This window comes from Anastrepha ludens, chromosome 2 (assembly GCF_028408465.1).
Source record: "Anastrepha ludens isolate Willacy chromosome 2, idAnaLude1.1, whole genome shotgun sequence".
Taxonomy (NCBI): Eukaryota; Metazoa; Arthropoda; class Insecta; order Diptera; family Tephritidae; genus Anastrepha; species Anastrepha ludens.
The window spans coordinates 9,457,059-9,475,845 of NC_071498.1; the positions used below are offsets into that span (position 1 = coordinate 9,457,059).

The 18,787-nt window shown below is 44.7% G+C and overlaps 1 protein-coding gene across 6 annotated transcripts in view; it reads right to left on the reverse strand.

The window, feature by feature from the left end:
- The window catches only part of LOC128863044 (putative transcription factor capicua), a 71,534-nt gene that overhangs the window by 12,009 nt on the left and 40,738 nt on the right, over positions 1-18,787 (reverse strand). For all 6 annotated transcript variants that reach the window (XM_054101976.1, XM_054101944.1, XM_054101986.1 and 3 more), the window contains 12 exons: positions 13,653-14,923; positions 13,067-13,553; positions 12,731-12,871; positions 11,731-12,494; positions 11,462-11,665; positions 11,264-11,394; positions 6,248-7,192; positions 5,469-6,175; positions 4,881-5,396; positions 4,607-4,816; positions 4,207-4,462; positions 3,713-3,964 (listed from right to left, as the gene is read on the reverse strand). In XM_054101976.1, coding sequence (XP_053957951.1) covers positions 3,713-3,964; positions 4,207-4,462; positions 4,607-4,816; positions 4,881-5,396; positions 5,469-6,175; positions 6,248-7,192; positions 11,264-11,394; positions 11,462-11,665; positions 11,731-12,494; positions 12,731-12,871; positions 13,067-13,553; positions 13,653-14,743 — 5,704 coding nt within the window. In that variant the 5' untranslated portion in view covers positions 14,744-14,923. The remainder of the gene's footprint in view (positions 1-3,712; positions 3,965-4,206; positions 4,463-4,606; positions 4,817-4,880; positions 5,397-5,468; positions 6,176-6,247; positions 7,193-11,263; positions 11,395-11,461; positions 11,666-11,730; positions 12,495-12,730; positions 12,872-13,066; positions 13,554-13,652; positions 14,924-18,787) is intronic.

The following is an 18,787-nucleotide window of genomic DNA, read 5'->3' on the forward strand; positions in this document are numbered from 1 at the left end:
CATGAGGTTGCGGCGAGTATGCGCGCGTTCGCCGGTAGTGTAATCTTGTTGCAAGAATTTACGCTGATTAGCGATAGCGGACGCAAGGTGGCAGCTCCGCTATTTTGCTGCTTCAAGGCGATAGGGGTGGTCGGGGTTGAATTGATGTTCAGCGCGTTGGGATTGTTGTTGTTGGTGGCTTTGTTGATGCCGCCACTGTTATTGGTGGCCAATACGTAAGTATAGGTAGCGGTGCCGCCACTGTTGCCAACATCACTCAACTTCTTAAATTTATGTGGAACTAATTGGGCGCTAGTGGCGCTGGCATAACGCTGGCCGTCGGTGATCACTAACATTGTGGATGGTTGCTGCGAAGGCTGTGGGTATGTAGCTGTTGATGCCACAGCACCTGAAGCTGGGTCTAAAATTGAAGCATCCACGTCGCTTTCGTTGAGCTGCGCGCCTTTGACCGTTTCGATCAGCATTGAATCACACAGGATGGTGGAGCGTGTAGCCGATGGATTTTTGTCAGGCACATCTTTTTCATTGTCAATCGGGTTGGTATTATTATTTAGACAAGCACCGTTTTTTAAGGTAATTAGTGTTTTTATAATCGTTGTTGTTGCCGTTGGGGTAGACGATTTCGTTATAGCCGACAATTGTGGCGCGTCATTGGTATTGTTGTTATTAACATTAGAGGAGCAATGAGAGGGGAAAACATTAAATTTCTCAGTTTGGGAAGAGGCCGATACAGTTGTGGATGTGGATGTGGACGTTGAAGATGAAGATGTGGATGTAGAAGATGAGCAAGTGGTGGTTGATATTGTTGTGGTTGTGGGCAGGGTCAGCGGAGAAGCAGCTGAACTGACTGCAATTGTCGCGCTTCTTGGCGCTTTGTTAAAGAACAGAGGTGGTGGTGTGGAACTAAGCGAATGAGAATGCGAGTGTGGGTGAGAATGCGGATGATGGTGATGATGATGGTGTGTGCGTATGATTGCGAACTGCGCGGTGCTGGGCACTGCCGCCGCGGCTAGCTGCAATGCTGGCGATGCATTCAACGACTGACGTCGCAGCTTAGGCGATTGTGGCTCAGCGCCGCTAAATGGTGTAGGTACGCGAGTTATCACTGTGGGTGGCGTCTCTACGCGGCGCTGATGCAGATATTTTAACTGCCGATGTGGTGAGGTGTGCTGCTGTTGTGGTGTGAGTGAACGCACGATTGTGAATTGACGTCGTTTCAATGGTGGCGGACGATCGGACGGCGACTCCGTTGTGCTCACAGCAACAATTGAGCGGAATGTTTTGGTTGTTGGGGTTTTACTGCAGTTCGGCGTTGTTGGGGTGCTCGTTAAACGCAATTTCGGAATTGTATAAAACTCGATATCATCAAAATCGGTTTCTGTTTCGTATGCATCGTAATCGTCGGCGGCGTCCGATATGTGCTGTTCTCTGACATCTCTGTAGCGTTCCGAGTTATTGACGACTGAAGGTGCGGAGTTTAGAGGATTTCGATTTCCGAAATGCAAGTATGTAAATGGTGGTGATTTGTAAGCGAATAATGCACATATGGACGTGGTCAATGTAAAACGTGAAACACGAGAAAGTGAGAGAGAGAGAGAGAGAGATAGCAAAGAGTGATGTGAAAGAAAAGAGAGACACCAAATGTTATGGATAGTATGAAAAAATGGCTATAAAAAGCTGTATGAAAAATGAGGTGAAATAAAACAAACAATAAATGCCGTAATGAATCTTGAAAAGATAGTGAAATTTGGTTTGCATCAACATTACGATGATCATGATAAGGAGATACCGTCTTTCGTGCAATGTTCAGTCATTTTCAACAAACGATTGAAGAAACCATAAAAAATATTAAATACAAAAACGTTTTGCATAAAGAAACACTATACCATAAAGAATAAAAAATTAAGTAAATCAGAATAGATTAAAATAAAATGCAACACAATAGCAACAACTGAAAAAGAAAAGTTACTGTGATAAAAATTATTGCAATTGTTGTACTTGTATTCAAGTTTATATGCTAAAACTAACGGTTATTGACACATATATTGGGTAGCTGCGTATCACATTTACATATATACATCATAGTTCTTAACTTGAAGCTTAACGCCGCTAGTAAGCGTTAGGACCCTAGGTAGGTAGGTAAGTCTGATGGCAAAAGTACCTAGGCTACACTACAAGTAGCACTAGAATGCCGTTTTGACACCTGATGTAGACTGCAATCTGCGAAAAATGTCAAAAGCTTAAAGGAAGAAAAACCATCTTTACCCATCCGGTGCTGTTGAGGTAGTGGAGGAGAGAAACGGGATCCAGGCTGGAAAACTGCCTTAGGTTATCACTGAAAGGTATACTAAGGAACCTCAAGCGCCTAGTTGTTAGACTCGGACGTTTGCAAAGAACAATGACACTAGACAGGGTTAGCTTACTGGAGCGGCAGCCCTTGGTCGGGAAAAACCTGAATCATTCCGGTAACGTAGAACTGGCTGTCGTGGAAATGTGCAAAGAAGTTTTTTTCTCACCAGGATCCCACAGCTTCTACAATGCGGGTACAACGCAAGTTCAAGCTTCTCCGCATGAGCCAGTGACCGGTGACCATCGCTATGAATTTGGAAATTGAGTGGCGCGGTATCCTCCCCAGCACTTTAAGCGTCCTGCTTCTGTCGTGCTGAGGCCAAAGTGTGTTTGAGATAGCGCGCGATAAGATAGTATATTCCACCTGTCTTGCGCTTTTTTAAGAAAGAAATTGTGCAGTTTCCCATTAACAACGGTCAAAGGGACACCGATGCCTGAGATGGGAACAACTGAAACCGGTTCTGTACACCTTTTCCTGGCAAACTCATCGTTTCACCCTCTACGTTTCTAAGCCCTGGAACCCAGGTAAGAGAAATGTTTCCTGTTTATGTCTCCTTCCCAACAGCGATCTCTAAGCATTTCGCATGCTTGCAGGATCGCGAAGACCTCTGCTTGAAAAACACTACTAGTTTTCGGCAGTTTAAAGGAAACTGAAATATTGGCCGATCGAGAGATAAGCCCCGCTTGAACTCCAGATTCCATCTGGGATCCGTCCTTTGGATGGAGCTTCGAAATCTTTTTTTGCTTATATGTAATTGGCGCTCACTCCCTTTTTGAGAGCTCCTCCACCTATTTGTGGCAATGCAGGGACCAACAGTTTTGAGTCGACTCCGAACGGCAGATGGTTTTTTATGAGGAAGTTTTAGAGCAGAAATACACTCAGAGGTTTGTCATGGCCTACCAAGGGGCGACCGCTATTAAAAAACACTTTTTCTATCATTTAGTGTTTCATACGTGGATATTCGATCCTGCGTACTTACAAATGGTAGTCACGCACTCACTCATTCGCCTACGGTGGTCGCATTTTTTTCTTACTAACCTAATTTAAGATTCTTTATCATGCGCTTCCGCTTACCACTACAGGCCTCAATTGGTCTACATTTTCTATATTTAGCGTTGGCAGCAATAATCTAATTACTTCATCTCGGAATACGAGTGAGCTATGGTTATACGCTTTTAGGAATCTATGTGCTAGACGTGCAATCAACAAGCATACTTGTAAAGAAGTGGACCTATGAATTGAGCAGACCGACGTGAATGTAAAAACTGATCTGACAGACATGATGCACACATCCAAATTAAGAATCTTACAGATAATAAATAAGAACGTTTTAAAATTGTATAACTCGCATTTCCTACGTACCTCTAGTACCTTCCATGGTGTTTGGGCTGCGCAACGGATGCCCCGCAGCCTGTTGCTGTTGTTGCTTCTGACTCAGACATGCAGCTGCGCCAATTGGCACATTGAATGTGAATACACCGCCGCCACCATTCATTTTGTAAGGCGAGACGAGCTCTTGCTTGATATCCTCCTGTTTTATGTGAATTTGTTGTGGCTGTTGTTCGTCTAGCTTTACACTTTTCGGACTTATTGGCATGGTTTTGAAAGCGCCGCCTAAAATGGGAAAATTAAACTTGGTTATGAAAAGCGCAAAGAAAATTTTATGAGAATATGCACTTATATTTATAAAAAAAATACAATTGAAAAAAGGTTACACTATACAAAAATTGTAAACGGCAAATGTAAGACATTCGAATATTGGAAGCAAAGCTTTTAGTTGTATTTAGTCTTTGTGCTTAAATGTGCTTGCAACCGTTTTTCAGAGTTGTATTTTGCTTATAATTTATTGAGCTCGCCTGTTGGCTGGAATGGTGTTACACCGATTGGATTCTTCGGACTATTATAGGAATACATCGGCAGTTTCTGAGGGCTGAGTATGCTGCTCTCGATGTTCGAAGCGTACGGCTTGATGGCCTTCGGCTTCAATGTTATATCGCGTTCGGTGCCCGTGCTAGACACGCTGTTACCAGATGTGCTGGCCCCTGAGTGCTCCAGAGCGTCCATTTTTGTTTGTATCTCGTTTTTTATGCATGATACCTCCGAAGTTGAGTGCTTTGGATATGAAATAAATTCAAACAAATATTAAGTCTTTTTAGAAGCTAAGCAAACTCATACACTTTTTAATATTAAATTTTCAAAAAGGCAGAACAATAAAATTGGAAACCCATAAATTATTCTCTATTCTATTTGACCAACCTTCTCATTTTCAGCTGTGTTTTTATTTTTAACATTTTTACCCGCCAAAGTTGTAGATTTTCTATAATCGTAGGCTGCGTCTTCGACATCTGAGTCGGTCACACGCTCGCGACATTTTAAATCTATTTGCTTCATTGTAGCGTCCTGATGTGCGGGATTGGTGTTGTTATTGGCCTGTTTATTATTTGTAGGCTCATCTACCACCAGCATCTGCATTATTAAGTGATTTTTATATGCAAACACATTTCTTCTATTGGCTATTTGTGCTACTCACGTGCTCATCATCCGACTGCGTTTCGTCCGATTGCACTATCTCCGATTTGATTCGCTGTTTTTCCTCTTTGACATGTCCCAGAGTTTCTTCAATTGTTAACGGAATAATGTCACCTTGTGAGTCGGCAGCGGTGTTGCTTGAAGCGCCCACTGAACCGGGACTTTGTATTGGCATATCAGCACCTAACGCCTCGGTACCATCCATCGAATCATTGCGCTGTTTCGCATCACCGATGCCCGGTGGTCCTCCACCGGCTCCCCCTTTGCCGGAGCTAGACGATTTACGACGATCTTTTGAACACCACTTCCACTCCGGGTGCAGTTTGAAATGGGCGTCTTTTACCGAACTAGCCAATTCATGGTACTTGGCTTTCTGCTCCGGTTTCAATGCGTACCACCATTCACCGAGAATTTTGCTAACAGTGCGATTATCTTGGTTTGGATGCTTCTTGTGTACCAGTTTACGGTGCTTTTTCGAGAATATCATAAAAGCGTTCATCGGCCGACGGATTTTGTTCTGTAAGCGTGGAAAACAATGAAATTTGCAATGAGGGAAATAGGAAAATATACTACAAAACACAAAACTTACTATTGTCACTGGGCTAAGCGGCTCCTTGTCACTGGCGCCAGGACCGCCACCGCCCCCGGCTGCCCCTTTAGCTTGTTGCTGCTGTTGTTGTTGTTGCTGCTGTAATGCACTTAGCGATTGCGAACGACGCTTGGCCGCCGTTTGGTGATGGCCCGTCCCGCTGTTGGCCGTAGTTGTCGGCGTTTTCGGCTCGCCCATTCCATCGTTGCCGCATTCATTTGCCAGCGAGTTGCTATATCTGTAGTTGTCACTGCTGCTGTTGATTGCAAAGCGCGCATGCTTTGGCTTCGGATGCGCTAAGTGCGCTGATGGTTCGAAAACGTCATCGTCCAATTGATCGTCATTATCCTCCAGTGGTCCGCTGTTTCCCCCGATACCACCTGACGCGCCAGCGCCACTCGCACTCAAACTACCGCTCATAGCAGCCGCATCACTTGTTGAGAAATTCAACGGTTTCTCCGGTGAATCTAAGTCCATAACGGTGTTGTGACTTTCACTCAAACTATGATTGCTGTGATGGTTGTGTGCGCCATGGTGGTTTATTAGATTAATTCCTTGCGCTGATTGTTGTTGCTGTTGTTGTGGTGGTGGTGTTTCCGCCGTTGGCGGTATGATGCCGGCTATTGTAAAATTGGTCGGTTTAACGGGGGACTGACTGATGGTGGGCAACAGCGTTTGCCATTGATATATCGACCCCGGCGGAAATCCTAAATAGAGAAGAAACAAGAAATTCGAAATTAAATGCAATGCAAATGGTTCAAGTTGAACACTCCACAAACCGTTTTTTGGAATCGTCTTTTCGTTTGACATTGGTGGCGGCGGCGGTGCCTGGTGTTGCATATGTTGCTGGTGTGCGGCAGCTAGAAGTGAGCTGTTGACACCCACACCCAGCCCGCTACTAATAGAAACCAATGTGGGCTGCCCTGCCTGCAGCGCAGGGTTACCGCCAGCCGGTGACAGTAATGACACTAATTGTGTGGGATCAACGATGACAGGATGAAAGGACTGCGGCAGTGTTGGTGCTGCGTTGCCCCCAAGCACACCATTGGCTGCAGTGCCATTATTGGCAGCAGCAGCGGCTGCGGCGGCGGCAGCAGCTGCAGGTGAGATCCGTATAACGCTAGTAGTGGCATGACCAACACCAGCGACCACCGAGGCTGGTGGTCGGGGCGGTGCAATTACCGCGCTGCTGACCACAGGTGGCGGTGGAGGTGGTGCAGCGGGCGATAGCGGCATATGAGCATGCGCCAGAGTCGGTTGTTGCAAATGTTGTTGATGCTGCTGTTGATGAGCCGTAGCGGGCGGTGGTGGCGGCGCATGGTGCGCTGACTGCAAAGAGGAATGATGTACATTGCTGTTTGCTCCGAGTAAATGTGTGGCTGCGGTTGCTGAGCTTGGCAGTGTTGCAGTCTGATGATGCACCACCATGGAGACGGGCGACTGTTGCGGCGGTGGTGCCGCAGCGGCGCCCTGGGCACGCACCGATTCAGGGCGTATAACTTGCGAATAGCCCACTGGGCCATACTGGATGGGGCTGGCTGCAGCCTTCCATTTAGCTGTGTGCGTGTCCGCTGTCGCAACGGGTCCACCGCCGATCGGCGTGAAAAAATTCTGTCGATTGGAGACGACTGGTACGGGCGAGTGGGTGACGTTCATCGGAGACGTACCATGGTTTACGGGTGACGAGTAGGATGGCGTGGCCGAACGTGAACTGCTGAGTGACACTGTGGAGTTAAAAGAGTATGAGATGAAATCGGTGGTAAAAATATAAAAAATATTTATTAATAATATTCAATAATTACTTAAGCATTGCAGATACAAATTGCCCGCTAAATTGTCCTTTGGCGAAAAAATATTTAAGTTCATTTCCACTGCACGCACTTGGGCAACAACGAAGTTTTATACAACTATTTTGCTCCCGTACAACATATAAAATATGCAAGTTTTTTACTGCAAATACTATTTTCAAAATTATCTATTTTAACAAAATTACGTTTGAAATATAAATAAATTTCTGAGCGTGGGTCACGAACTATTTTTATCTGACTCTCTTGTTTCACGTCTGGCTGGCACTTCTTTTCGTTGCTGTCGCTCAAATGACTGTTCATTGCAGTCTACATATTTTGCTTTTCACACCTACCCATTTTTGTTTGTTGTTGTATTATGCTGAGCTCTATAACTGTCTTCGATTTTATAACAATGGCCACTTCACACGTTTCTACTTTGATGGTTTTGTCCTTTTGCACATTTGCCATTTACCTGCAGACACCAGGGTACCTTGCGTGCATAGCAACAACAACACAATAAATAAAGTGGTGCTGGCAGTATTTGAAATAGTTTTTCACCCAGTAATTGTTATTGTTTCAGTTACTGGCCGATCTATAGAATGTGTTTTTGTTTGTGTTGGAGTACGTGGAAGTTGAAGAGAAGTAATGATTTGAGCAACAAAGCGCATTGTTGTGCCGTCAGCAAAGACAGGTGAGCGGGTCCTTTTAAGCACTTGTGTTCGACATTTTTTGGCAGTATTTTTACATCTTGTAAAATAAAGAGCCAAAATACATACGTATGCATGGCAATACATGCACAAAATGCTTCGGTTTGCACAGGCTGTTTTGTATATTGAAGCTAATCTGTACTGGAAGGTTTTTTTTGACATGTTTCGACATAGATTGAATAAATTTTAAACAGAGGCGTGTATAGGTATTAAAAATTCATAAAATTTAGTTCTCCACGAATCAAAAATGATTCAAACGGTTTTTGGTATAAAATTTTGAAATGTTTACCCACACCAACACATTGTACGGCGGCTTTGAAAGCCCTTCTATCAAGTCTAGTCACCTCAAAAACAGTATATGACTGCCTGAACCTTCTCAACATATTAGGAAATTTAAACACAGTAGTATTAGGGTGGGTTAGTGGACCAGGAAAATGAAATAGCGGAGCATCTAGCTAAAAAAGGCGGAAACATAGTGTCTAATTGGTCGGAGCTTTTCTGTGGACTTACAAATGGCCTTACTAACCAACTTCTTAGGAGGTGGGAGGAGAAGAAATTCGTTGAACACTGGCGAAATTCTATCGGCCAGCGACAAGAAACAATTCTAACGCCGGACAGAGCAGTTTCTGATAAGCTACTTTCACTCAACAGAGTTGACTTAAAACTTCTAATTGATTACTGGTTATTTTACAGGCCACTGTAGTCTGAAATACCACTGAAACAAAATTGGTTTCTCTGAGTCCATAATTTGCCAATTCTGTGAAACGGCCGTGCATTCATTTAAATTAAGGAACAATAAACTCCAGAAAGTGGTATAATTTTTAAAAAGCCTTAAATTATTGGGTACCTCAGCAGACTTTGCACATTAGATCTCTTATGGTCGCAGCGCACAGTAGTCTAATCATAATAATAACCCTCTGCATTTATCAAATTCATCAATTATTTTCACTTACGAGCTTTATTTGTTCTTTTTTCAGTGAGTAAAAAAATTCATTTTGTCCCAAAGATGGAATTACTACTGAATATTTTCGTGGAAAGATTTATTACGATTTTCGACGTGGGTTGTCGAGGAAGTAGTGCATTGATAAACTTATTTTGACATTTTGAGTTGAAGTACTATACTTCGGCACTGTGCAATATTTCAAAATAAACCTGATCTTGGTGCTAGGCCATAGAAATGCAGAAGATAATTGTAAAGCAGATGAGCTTGCAAGGAAAGTTACAACACTAAACATTCGCCTAGATAATGTACTAATACCGATTCCCCATTAATAGATAGACACTCTATCAATGCAGCTAATGCCCGTTGGTGGAAATCATCTTTTTGCCAAATAGGCAGGCCAACTTGGCAAGAATGGAACCACGGCCGCACAAAATCGCTACTGAATCTTATGAGACAGGATATGAGGAATAGAATAGAATAGAATAACAGGGCATTGTCTAATTATGTTAGAAGCCATGTACACGTATTGCTCTATTCAGAAAAAGGCTTTCCACGTTCGGATTTGCCTTTTTCGACAGCATTGAAGAGGTCTCACAAATACGTTTGCTGAAATTTATAAGATTCATTTTGTTCGCAGGTTGGTTCAAAGAGGGCAATCTCTAGTGGTATCACAATGGGACTATTCAGGCCTAAATGTATCGAATGATAGCCGCTCAACCTATCCAGCCGCTGTGAATCGCTGGCACAACGAGTTCCAACATGGCCGTGATAAACGGTCATTTACTAGGGTGGCAGCCCTTGGCCTGGAAAACCTTGAGTCATTCCGGTAACGTAAGACCGGCTGCCATGGGAATGAACATAAGCCAACATGGCCGTCGATCTTGGCAATTGATCGTCGATCAAATCCATGCTGTGCGTCAATTGTTAACGTAAGATCATCAAGTGACATAACGCGAGATAGAGGTATCCTTGGGCATTAGTGAGACTAGCATGCTTTCAATATTGCATTCACATTTGTACGTCAAAAAGAATTGTTCTCGTTAGATACCGCGCATAATTTGACAATTGCCAAAAAAGGATTTGTGTCGATTTATGTAAAGAAAGGCTGAAAAAATTCAGCCGCGGTAGATCAAACCACGTCTATGACATCGTAACAGGTAACTAGTCTTGGATCTAAGCATATGCGCTGGAAACAAAACTGGAATTGACAGTATCACGATCTTAATCCAAAAGAAGTTTTATTCACGGAAGAAGCACCTCAAAGCAAATGGTCGCCTGCTGTTTCGGAAAAATTGGTCACTTCGCAACTGAACCACCAGAGAAAATTTAAATAGTCAATTCTAAGTGGTACACAACCATTTGTTTTCCAGAAGTTTTCGGAGAATTAAGGTAAACCAACCGCCGAAGATAAATCTTCCTCCAGCAAAGCGAGCTCTCACGTATACATGGTGAAGTAAGATTAGAAGATGCTGCCTATTTTTTTTCCTTGTTCACTCCTCTCGGGAGCATAGGGCCTCGTTAAGACTCAGTCTTGCGTTGGTTTTGTTAATTCATTGATAATTTGACTTTTGATAGGGTAGGTGATTAGCCTGCCGCTACCAGTCCTAAATAGTGCCCACCTCTCGTTGCCTTGGAACAACGCCTGTTTGCTGCTTTCAGCGCCATCTGAGCTTCACATTTTCCTGCCAGAAGGATCGCACAGATGGTTGAGGACTTCGCTAAATTTGGTGTGTCTGCGCTATTGCCGCGGTTGCCCGCTTCCTCTTGCTGGCGCCACTTATGCAATGTGCAACTGCAAACGCGTTTAAAATGCCCGGGAGCCCCATTGTTTGAGGGTCTGGAGGACGTCCAAAAAGCGGATTTCCCAGCGCTGCTTAGATTCGCCAAAAGCGCTGACATCCTACATGATGTCTACTTTCGGTATTCATAGAGGTCGGTCTCCATCTGGTATCGCTAGGGACCAAAAGGTCTATGCGTGGCTTGTTGCCAACCAGGCTAACGTAACCTAACTTAGAAACAGCGAAAGTAGATAAATTTGGAAAAGTGCGGGGACCGTGCTTTACGTGGGATTTGAACCCATAACCTATGGGATGGCACGATAGTGCATTTACGCTAACTTTCGAGGCCGCAGGTGCTGGCTATATTAAACCTTTAATCGCACATTTTATCTCAGCGAATTTCAATATCCACATAGTCTTCCCTCATGGTGTTTCGTTACCGTCTGAACAACTTATTGGACGAGTGTGCGAATACATGTGAAATGATCGTGCTCCCAATTTTCTTTTTCCCCATAGCTTAATAGCAGCCTCGGCAATCTATCATCCTTGGTTTTTTCTCATTTGTTCATACTTCGCTTACCTAAAATATTAGCCACATCGGTCTCCTCCTGGTCAGAGCGGCCTGCCACACGATAATTGGGCGATGTCTCCGAGTCGCGTGAAGTGTCTTCGTCCGCCTGCGTTTTACTGCTTGAACGACTATTCATATCGCTAATGACAATAGAGAGTGCACACATGAGGTTATGTTACAATAAAAAACACAACAAAAATAATATACCTAGGAAAACGGCTAGCGCCATTGGGGCGTAAAGCGCTGCCTTTCTGATTCAGATGGCGTGAGCACAAGCCGCGTCGCTGAGATTCCTTGGAGCACATGCCGCATAGGCGACGCCATTGCTTACCATTGTATTTTTTGCGTACACCGGACTCCGATTGAACAATGTCACCCTTTTTGAAACGATGCGGTGTAGTTGCTTGAGATCTGCAAGCAAATTACGAAAGGGTTAAGGCACCTCAATTAAATAATTGAATTAGACGCAACGCTACCTTGGGGTGCTTGATGTGCTGCCGCGACTCTGCACACTGCTGCGTTTGCTGCCCGCCGATAGCTTCTCGGGGTCGCCATCGCCCAGCGTGTAACCATCAATTTGAACACCTTTTAATTCATCATCCGACTCGAATTCATCATACTGCCGTGTTTGTCGGCGCTGCAGATCATCCGATGGCGATTGTGAGAGTACGACTGATGAGTGCTGCGGGTGCGGTTGATGACTGTTGGTGGCACTTAATTGTAATTGTTGTTGCGAGACAACAATTTCGGGTACCGACGTTGCGCCAATGTTGCCGTTACCGTTATGCTTGCCAATAGTGGCCGAGGTGCTGGCGTTCACAAGTAGCGGTTGCCCGCTGCCACCGACAGTCTGGAAAGGTGAAGTGGCAGTCGTGCGATAATACTCTTCTTGTTTTTGTAGATGCTGTTGTTGCTGAGCGGCAGAGGCGGCACTGTATGACGCCATATGCTGGGGATGTTGCTGCGCGCTGGTGGGTGTAAGATGTGCCGGACATTTACCATCGTAACGCATCGCCACATAAGTCAATTGCGAATGATGGCCGGCGCTACCTTTGTGTGGTGGCACGTTGGTGCTGCTGCCACTGGCATTACGATGTTGCTGTGGAGGAGTTAGCACCGCGGAGTGTGCGCTGCCTACTTTGTGAGCGCCGCTTGTGTGTGGAGAAGGAGAAAGTTCACGTAACTCGTCCCACCACGGCGGAAGTAGAAGTCGCAAATCGGCACGTTTCACCTTTTTAAACTGCGGCGAAATGAAAGGTATTAAAAATTAATAACGAAACAGGGTAGAAGTTAGGTAATGGAGAGCAAACTAGGCCAATAAAAATTGTTTAGATTATCACAAATGGATAATAAAATAATAAGGGCTATAATAAAACGGCTATGTTGGCCAATATTTTGCAATCTGCACCAATTTATAAAATTTCACTTACAACGCATTACTAAAAAATGCTAGCAACAACAAAAATTGAGACTTACGATTGGCGTAGAATCCGTGTTTATTTGCACAGTGAATTGTTTTGTGTGTGTATTGATGTCAGTCACCATGCCCTCCACAAATACGTAACCCGATCGCCCTTCAATTTGACTGCGCACACAAACGCGCGTATCCAAGTTAATCTAATAAAATCGGAAGGCGAGGGAAAGAGCATAAAATTGGAAGAGTAGAGAGCGCATTAATTAGGTCAATGGTTTGGCTTGTCAATATATGTATATAATTCGATTTGATGCAAGCAATTTGCAGCAACACTAAATGTATGCATGGGCGTATGCATGTATTTGTGCATGTATATTTGTCAGTGCGCTTTAACTTACATCAGCTAATGGTGGACTCGCGTCCAATATCACATTGAAACGCCCGTTGCCCAATACGTCCGTGTAGCGCTGCGTGCAATTTTCCGGCGGATCGAATTCCACCAAAATTGAGTTTGGTGTTGCAGCCGATGGCGGTCTGCCATTGGGCGAGGCGGAGGCAGAGGAGGATGCGGCTTCTGCGTTGCTCGCGCTGTTGCCGTTGTGCGATGTCGTTTGACGTATGATACCCGATGCATAGAAGTTATTTAATTTGGCCAATACGCGCGTATTTGACCATTCGCTGAGATCTAAATTAGCCGCTAGGGGCTGCTGTTGCTGCAAGGCAACGACAGGCTGCTGTTGTTGTTGTTGTTGCAGATGGTGCTGGTAGGCGAAACGTTGTTGCTGCAATGTCGCATTGCTGGTAGGCGTCACAGTGCGATTACTGTTGGCATTGTTGCTAACACCAGCTACATTCTGCAGCTTATAAGTACTCGACGGCTGCGCGCTAAGAGTGAAAAAAAAAAAAATTTATAATAATGCATGAAGGCAATTTTTAATATCTATATCTAAATACTTATTTATTGGTAATATCAATCTTCTTTACCTTGTTACTATAATGCGCTTCTCGGGACTCTCCAGCGAGGTGGCGCCGCGTCCGGCCGTCGTTACAACTGTCGCTCCGGTGCTACTGTTGGCGCCAGCGCCAACTACGACTCCTAATGGTACAGACGTCGCAGCAAACGTCGTCGCCATCATTGGACACACAACCATCGACTGCGTCGCCGGTGAGTGTTGCTGCTGCGACGTAGAACGTATCGCTGTATAGACCATCTCCGTCGGTGCCGTGACTTCCGGAGCACATGTTGTTGTTGTTGTCGTTGCCCACACACGATTATTTCCAGCACTGCTAACAATAACATTGGTTGTTGTTGTTGATGGCATTGCCATCGATGCCGCCGCCACGTTACCGTTCTTCATGCTCAGCGGTGAAGAGCCGCTGTTGTTGCTAGCGTTCCCATTTCCGTTACCGTTGCCGTTCTTGACCGCTGACAATATATTCGCATCATTCCAGGACGTGGTCGTCGCGGAACTTGACGCGAACGAAGTTGTGCCGACACCATGTTGCGGTTGTTGTTGCTGCGGCTGTGGTGACGTTTGTTGCCGGTCAAGTTCGGCTGGGTCGAATTTCCGCTTCTTCGGATGCTGCCGCGGAGCCGACTGCTGGCTGTTGTGGCTAGCGGGCGTGTGTTGTTGTTGCTGCTGCTGCTGGTGATAGAGAGCATTTTGCTGTTGCTGCGTCTGTTGCTGACCGGCAGCATTTGTATTACCATTATTTGTCGTTGTTGCAGTTGTGGTTGCGTTTGTGGTTGCGATGGACGAGGATGTGGACGCTGATGAGGTTGTTGTTGCTGATGCTGTTGCCGCCGACGACGGTATTACCATTTTGCTAGGCGATGCAACAGCAACACGTTTTGCGCACGGCTCCTCGGCACCAACAACAAACTGCTGCTCACGATGTTCACTTTGAATTTGTTTTTGTTGTTGCTGTGGCGCGAAAAAATTCTCTGCTTGTTGCTGCTGATGTTGAGCAGACTTCTTGCCGCTAGGCTGCTCTTGCTGTAGCTGTAAACGATGATTTGCTATGTACAATGCGGCCGTAGTTGCTGTTGCTCGCGCTGTGACCGCTTTGACCATTTTCTAGGCGTTGAACGCAACATTGGAGCAAACGTTGGCAGCCACATTGGGTGATACGCGCCGCTCGACTCCTGCCACTGTGCGGTGCGGTAACAGCAACACTGAAGCAAAATGTCGAAATTTTCAAATATGATCGCGAACTCACAGACTCAAAAATTAAAAAATGTGGAACAGCAACATCTGCAAAAATAAGAAAACATTTTTTTATAAAGGATTTAATGCTAATTTTTACAGATCTATAGTTTTTTCGTACAGTCAAGTCAATACAATAACCAAAACCCAAAACCCCAATTAGTTGCCAAAGCTGCAACTTTAAAACAATATAAAGTAGTGACCGTTCCTGCTTAGGTAGAAAATTAGGGTCTTATTGTAGCATCATAAAATACTCCGCAATTATTTTTGGCGATGCCGCTGGAGTAACAGCAGAGAGATAACTTAGATTTAAGCACTCGAAAATGTGGCATACTAGGAGATGGAAAAGAACCAGACAGGTGAAAAAAGGAAGAAGGGGCTTTGGATATCTAAATTTTTGCCCAACGAGAGCAAGACAGTTGAGATGATTTCACCTCGTTCTCCAGACAGCTTCTGAGGAAAGGACTCGAATCAATCCCAAGTCTCAACGCAACAAACGGACAATGTCCGGTAAGGTTACCTACCAAATTCGAGAGCTGCAGCTTTGTTTGCCTTAGAAGTTCCCCCGAGCGCATCTGATCTGGGCGTGGCCAGAAGGATCTCGCAACTTTGCACGTTTGCGCAGAAGCCCATCGCTCGCTGAGTTGACGCGAGACCATTCAATAAGTTTTCAAGGGAACCCAAATCCGCTTATTTCGCGGGGAAATCGTTTCCGGGGTCCCCTGTCTATCTAGCTCATCAGCCCAGCAGTTTCCTGTTATGTCACTGTGACCAGGAACCCAAATGAGCTCAATATCGAAGAATTCGGATGCAAACGAGAGAGAAGTCAGGCATTCACCGATTAATTTCAAGCTCACATATAACGAGCCCAAGGCACTTATTGCCGCTTGTAAGTAAGTAATAACAGAAGGAAGCAAACAATCCACTGCTTCCTTAATTGCGGTTACCTCCACTTGGAAAACACTACAGTGGTCCGGAAGCCTAAATTTGAGCTTAATAAGGAGCTCCTCGCTGAATACTCCCCCACTAACTCTTCCGTTCAACTTCGAGCCATATGTAAACATGGGTAGGTAGGTGGTGGTATTCATTTTAAAGATATTTTGATCGCAAATGACTAAACTTCTAGAATTATCTTTGAAGGCATCAATACTCTGAATGAGCTTGCCATGAGGTGTACCACAACTAACATCTTCGAGCACTACTTATACATTGCAACTGAGTAGCTTAACTTTATATTCCCCGATATGAATGAGCTTAATAGGATATTCATCGGGAAACTCTTACCACCTTCTTAAGCTCCCGACCCCCGAATGCCGTCATCGTAGTCCAATTACCACCCATTGCAGACGAAGAGCTCCAACTTTCCCGAGAGTCCCACGTAACCTTGGCACAATTACGTTCTGGATACTGTAGCAGGTTAAACTCCAGAATTGACCCCGATATACTAAACATATGTCCGGCATGTGAAAAAACCCCGCACGACACTAACCACCTTTTCACGTGCCTCATTAAACCCATTCATCTAACACCTCTTTCCCTCTGTATCCAACCCATCGAAACCACAAGTTTCCTGGCCCTACCGTTGGAGGATCTAGACGAAGACAACCGGTGACTACACTACACGACAGGGCAAAGTTACTGCTACAACAACAACAACAGGTAAGAATATAATAGAGAGCCTACAACATTTATTCTGGCCCTGTAGCGCTTTGGATAAAATGCGACACTGTTAGCTATGTCCCTCTGTGAATGCCTTCACATGCGTATTCTTCATATTTGCCGGCCTTACTTTCAACTATAAATGCCGAAAAACTGCAAGCCTGGAGTTCTCTTAAATGCGGTATCACAATGAACAAACCTGCCCAAGCCCTCTCGGACACACATAGTAAGGAGCAGAGGCTCTCGTACTATTTGTAACTACCACAAATTTGTTGTACATTAGTTCACTCAAAAGTTCATGAACTTAACTGATTTCCTTTTGGCTTTTACTCAATGATTGCTCTACCCACTCATAAAGAACCACAGCCACAATTTTATCTCGTGAAAAATCAAACACGTCCAGTCAACAATCAGATGCCACCGCCTGTCCGTGTTGTTGTTACCTAATCAGAGCGAAGAGCGACCAAGGCACGAACAAGCAGAAATCGATGAATATTTCCATTCGTCTAGTTTGTTTATTCGTTAACAGTTAACAATCTCATATTTTGCGAGTGCATAGTTTGAATATTGTTGAGTCTTTGCCACTCATTCACCATCCCTAAGCGCTTTTTTGCATGGCACTTCAAAAAGTATTTCCGTTGTTGGGCGTGCTTGGTGGGCGTGGTAGTCATTGCCACCAGTGAGGCCTAACACTTTTACCAAGTATACCTTCCGTTCGTTCGTCCTTCAAATCGTACAAAACGACAAGAGCTATGCATTTTTTGCGCCGTTTTTATGCAACTCACACTTTTGCCTCGAACGTAAAGGCAACAACGTTTGCTACTTGTTGGTGTGTAAAAAGCAAAGTTACCGAAATAAACACGGATAAAAAATATGAAAAAGAGAAGAAACACATCTAATATTGTTGCTGAGAAAATATACGCAGGGAGCATTCACAAAAAATAAACAAAATCCCAGCCAAGCCAATATGGCATAAGTAGATCGACGGTAGTCGTCACCCATTTCCTCCTCTTCACAGAAAAAGGATAAAGACAGCATAGATCATGGCTGTGAAAGTGGTAGCGTCTGATTTGTTTTGAGTGCGAGGCATAAGAGGGGTAGCCTACTTGTGTTGACTGCCCGGATGAGTGTGACGCCAATGTACGAGCTGCATGAGCTACGTAGTACGGAAGGGAGAAGGACATACTACCAAAGGACGACACCAACGACCATCAAGTTTCCTTCTCTTTCCATGCACTTCAAGTGCTCGCCCTTCACCCCTTCTCCACCTCATTGGTGGTCGTGCTTAATTGTGCCATTGCATGCCAAGTTCTCGGTGCAAGCTCGTCAAAGTCGAGGCTGCTAAACACCAACGTGCCAAGCAGACTGCAGAAAAACTAAGTAACGAGAGCAGAGGAGTAGGCAAGTGCAGCCTTGATGACGGCAAATGGCTTGTGGTGGTAGATTCTGCCGCCTGTCTCTGCAAACTGAAACAATAGCTAGGGCAAGAGGGCAGGTGACCATAGTGGAGAAGCAAATAGCGCACAGGATGCGCGAGTCTGAGAGATGAAAAAGTAACTCGAAAAAGAAGATTAAAAGGAAGGAGAATAGAATAAAAATGAGACAAAACGTGGTTGCGTCGTATTTCAAATAATATTTATTCGCTGGTTTGCGTTCAGCTATGATTTGATGTTTAGTTTGACACGCCAGGACTTGCCAGGTTGAATTGCTTCAAGTTTTAATAAAAATATGTGTTAATAATCAGGCGCGCCTTTAAAAGTATTTAGATAATGTTTCTTCTCCCTGCCGCAAATGGACAGACCTACAGTTTAATACCTACCACTTTTGAAGTACAGATGACTTGTTAAGAGAGAGGGCGGGCGGCCATCCTAACCGAATGGATTGTTGCGTGACTACCTCTCCGAAGTGCACGGGTTCGAAACACTGGGCACGAAACACCAAATGGTAGGCACTGTTTTTTTCCAATAGTCCCTCGGCAGGCAATTGCAAGCCACCGAGTGTATTTCTACCATGAAAAAGCTCCTCTTAGAAAAGTTTAGAAGAGATACACTGGAAAGTTTGCCATTGTCAGCCGAAAGGCGATGCGTTAAATCTTTTTTAAATGCCTAATGTTCTCCCCATGGATCGGACTCGTGTTCTATTGCCAGTGTGTCACGCACAAACACACTAGGACACGTCGAATGCATTACGGCTAGAAGCTTCATTTTACAGCGCAGTACTCAGCCTACTCAAATTAAAATCCGCGGCCTTCGT